General features: G+C 53.3%; 1 protein-coding gene across 1 annotated transcript; it reads left to right on the top strand.

Annotated features, from left to right (window-relative positions):
* The first annotated feature begins 1,273 nt into the window (after positions 1-1,273).
* Positions 1,274-3,643, top strand: LOC142588753 (membrane metallo-endopeptidase-like 1). The gene has a single exon (XM_075700572.1). It carries the CDS (start codon positions 1,274-1,276, stop codon positions 3,641-3,643), a length of 2,370 nt encoding a protein of 789 aa, XP_075556687.1.
* The last annotated feature ends 865 nt before the right edge of the window (positions 3,644-4,508 follow it).

The raw sequence follows: 4,508 nt of genomic DNA on the forward strand, positions 1-4,508 counted from the left end.
ATGCACGTAGCTGACACTAACATCGGGGCATTTTTCGAAACCGGGAGATGTACCGGAAATTCCAACCCTAGTCATAATATAGGATACGTGCACAATGACATCCATTAAAAAGGAAAGTCGCACACGCTATGCACACGTTGCAGACGACATTCAAGAAGAGTAACGCTTTTCTGAACAAAACTAAAGATGGCGTACCGGTCTCGGAGCTGATGGCGCTGTTTCGGTAGTCCCCCCTGTCTCAATACAATAAAGCGTTTCTGGAAGAATAGCGCGTAACGACACGTGATGCGGCACAAAGCAATACGACCATCCCGCTCCCTTTTTGACATTGTTATAATGCTTGTTATTGAGGTAATGTCCCGTCTGGCTTGCGCCAAACTTTCCGCAAGGGAATAGGGTTACGATAGGCTACACCTCTTTTGCAGTTTACGAGAAGTGTCTTTGCCGTTTGCTATGGTTACTGTTTGCCTTTTTATGTTCTTATTTTCGAAAAATTTGCGTACCTTGCTTTATTTCCACTAACGTGCAAGAAAGTGACAGGGCTTAAGCGGGAGTTGAGTATGAGTACGCGGCTTCAGGGTGAAGGAGCGCTCGCGTTGCCATTTAGAACTTTCTCTGTGACACAAAAACATCCATATTAAATTCATCATACTCTCAATTCTTTGGGGAATTTTGCGCAAAATTGATTTTGAGTGTTGTATTGTCGTTGCTTTTCCTTCAATTTTTTTCTCTTGTAACCCTCACTGTCACTCTGTCTGTCCCAAGTTTAACCATACCAGTTGTACTAAGGTCTGAATTCGAGCGAGTTGGTGTGTTAATGTTTTTGAAGGAAACAGCGCAGAAGCGGGGTCGGTGTATTTGCCTCGCTTGGTGCTGTTTCCTATCACGTATGCGGCTCCTACCCACTATGGGCGATGGACCTAGAAACAGATGAATTATTCCAATTTATAACGAATAAATTGTTCCATGTTGTGCGCGCTCCGTTTAAGTAGACGAAAATTTTACTTTGATTTGTAATGTCACCTAACATTAATTTTTAAAACCATTGTTTATTTCTTGTATTTCCTCATTAACAAGTGTATTTCTTTCTTTAACTAAGCCAGTCCCGTTGTGGGTAAGAGCCATCAATTGAGAACGAGAAGGGAAACGAGTGCGCGGCGGTGCACGTTCCAGAAGAAGAAGCTCTGCCCCAAAGCCAACAACTACAACGCCCCAGAGTCGCCGTCCAGCGCTCCGCTTCCTTGTGCTCCTCCGTGGGGGGAATCCCGGCACGATGTCGTCCGAGTCCTCGGAGGAGCTGGCCGTCATCCAGGCGGCGCGCATGGGCGGTTCCATCGCTCCACGCCATCAGCACCCCGCGACGCTAGCCGCCGTCGACGCCGTCATCATCGGCGGTGGACCGTCGGTCGGCGCCCGCCATAGGGAAGGCACCTCGGGAGGCCACGCCACCACGGTGCTTTACTTTCTGACAGCGAGCGCCATCTTCGTGTCCGTCGTCTCGCTCCTGGTCGGCCTCCTGCCGTGGCGCCTGTTTGGCCTGGGAGGCGGCCCCGGCGCGAGGGGCATGTTAGGAGGCCAGTCGCTGGCCGCCGACGGCGACGACAGAGACGCCGACGCTCGGGCCCCGGCAGTGATTCGGCCCTACCGACACGCCGGGCACGACGGTGACGGCGAAACCCGCGTTTGTTCCACCGTGGCCTGCGAGAAAGAAGGCAGCACGCTGTTCCGCCAGCTCGAGTTCCACCAGGAGCCGTGCGACGACTTCTACGCCTACGTCTGCAAACGCTGGGAGACTGCGCACAAGCTGCCCTACGGCGCGGCGCGCGTCTCCATGGATGACACGCTGCTGGATGAGTACGAACTGATGCTGGCCGACATCATCCAGCGAGGCCGGCCAGGCTACGAGGCCGTGAAGGACATCTTCCTGCGCTGCGAGTACCCGCGCAAGGGTGACACCCACTGGCTCGATGTTCTCTCCAAGATGGGCCTTCGGCCGTTTCCTGTGATCCTGAAGCCCGGAGCCAGCCTGGACCAAGTCGTCAAGGACCTCATGGCCATAGGCATCCAGCCGCTGTTCAGCCTCTCCGTGGAGCGCAGTGTTGAGAACCCAGAGCAGTCCTACCTCCTCATCGGACAGCCCGACCTTCTCATGGGACCTCTACGACTCGGCCTGGACATCGAGTACTCTTACCTCGACGACGCTCTCTCAGGCTTCATCAGTGAGATATCCGAGCAGAACCAGACGGCCCGCAGCAACGTGCTCAAGGTCGAGCGCTTTCTCTCTGCGTCTATGGATCGACACCAGATTGAAGGGTCGGGTCTCAACGACGAGCTCGTGGACGTGAGCGAGCAGTTCCCGAAGCTTGCCCGACGGATCCGGACCATAGTCGCCGATGCCTTCGGCACAGACTTGTCGAAGAGGCCGCTCAAGACCTACTCACTGAAGTACCTGCACGCTTTGGAGACCGGTGATTTGACCACCAACATCCAAGACTACTTGAACTACCTCGCCTTCCGCACAGCGGTCGAGATTGCTGCCGACAATGAGATCGACCTGGGTGATCTTATGGCCGTTTCCTACTCTCGGTACGCCGGCTACCCTGCTCCAAGACCCATCACGCGTCGCAGACTGTGCATTCGTATGATGAACAGGTTCGAACCAACTCTCATTATGCACATGAGCATGGACAGCACCGCTACAAGGCTGGGAGGCAAGGCTTCCTTCAACTCACTCCTCGATCTTCTGGAGACCGTCCTGAACGAAACCCTGTACGCTCAAACTGAGTTTGACAAAGACTTTCGGGACAGCCTGGTCGAGTCCGTGGCTGCTATCAACTGGGAGCCCATCGTACCGGATGCGGTAACGTCGCACAATGAACTCTTCCGGCGTTTGGTTTCGATTTACGAGACTGCTTCCGGAAGCAAAAGGGTCATCGAGAGCTACATGGCCCTTTCTACAATGTTCCGTTACCGAGACTTTGCCCAGAAGGATTTAGACAAGTGGGTCGGCTGGCGAGGCGGCATGCTGAGCACGTACGCGCGTCTCGACGCCCCGTTCCTCAAGCTGGAGGTTCCGTTTCCGGTCTTCGACTTCCTCCGGGACCCAGATGCATCGATGGAACGCTTCCAGCTTCCGCGGGTCGGCGTTCGAGTCTTCTACGCGCTTTACCACGGCATCTACCACCTGGCCTACAACTATGGCGCCGGAAAGAAGCCGACGCTCTTCGTGTCCAAGTTGCACGCGCTCATGGACTGTCTGGGCAGGCAATACGCCAAGCTGCGGTGGACGGAGTCCCGACGACGCATCGGCCGCAACTCTTACTACTCGAACCTCCTGGACTTCTTGGCCCTAGAACCAACTTACCTAGCGTTCAGGCGCTATGCCGACAGGGCCAGCAGGAACGAGCGGCTGCCCAAGCTTGAGAACCTGACGCCCATGCAGCTGTTCTTTGTCGAGTACGCGCGCAACTTCTGCGAGGTGAACAACGCCACGTTTCTCGACCGAGTGCTAGACGAAGGCACGAAGGCACCGGGATGGTACAGGGTCAACGGGCCACTGCGGAACTTCAGACCATTTGCCGATGCGTTCATGTGTAAGCCCAACTCGTTCATGAACCCGTTGCACCGGTGCGCGCTCAAGTAGAACTTTTGAGAACACCCTCTCCCAGTCTCGAGATTGAGAGCATCCTCGGCGGGCAGCAGTCGTCGCTTGGCTCCTGGTTTCGATGCTCGCAAGGCAGTGCGACTGCACCTTCTGCCACCGTGAAATAAAGTAGAGTCCTCTGCCGGGGCACTGATTATCGTGTCCAGTTTGCCCTCGCTCTTGTGCTCGACCTGAGCTATAGATTTAATGAACGCCGGCGTTAAATGCAGGGCTGGTAATCGGGGCTTACGCTAAAACGGTGTGTGCGGAAACTGTGACATACGGCTGCACCTGCGTTCGCAGCACCTATACAGTAAGAACTTAGTGAGAAATGCTTTGCGGAGTTTGTCGTAGCACTTATGGTTGTAAAGAAACGATGGTACACACCGTCAAATCAGTTTCAAAACGTTTCTGGCAGCCACAGAATTTGAACCTAAGGCCACGCAGTGCGCCGGGAATGGTAATGCGCCCTCACTACTAAACAATACCTCCGTCACCAATATATATAACCATCTGATTTTTGTAATCCCATAACAAAACTAGCTGCAGTGTCTCACTTCCTAAACCGTACGACAACCAAAAAATGGGTAGCAAGCTGGATATCTATCTACCAATTAACCTTCCTGTCTTTCGCATCTCATCTCTCTCTCTCTCTCTCTCTTTCTCGTATTCCAGACTTCCTAGCAAGTCGAAATCACTCAAAATGCACATTTTGTAAGCCTAAATGAGACGCAGTGTATAGCTTGACACTTGTCTGTTTACTGATACGTGTGAACTTGAAATCGTCATTCTTGATTTGGGTGTCGTATCTTTGAGATTTGGTTATGTCGGGCCACAGCAAGAAGGCACTGAATTAAGCTGTTTA

Source organism: Dermacentor variabilis, chromosome 7 (assembly GCF_050947875.1).
Source record: "Dermacentor variabilis isolate Ectoservices chromosome 7, ASM5094787v1, whole genome shotgun sequence".
Classification (NCBI taxonomy): domain Eukaryota; kingdom Metazoa; phylum Arthropoda; class Arachnida; order Ixodida; family Ixodidae; genus Dermacentor; species Dermacentor variabilis.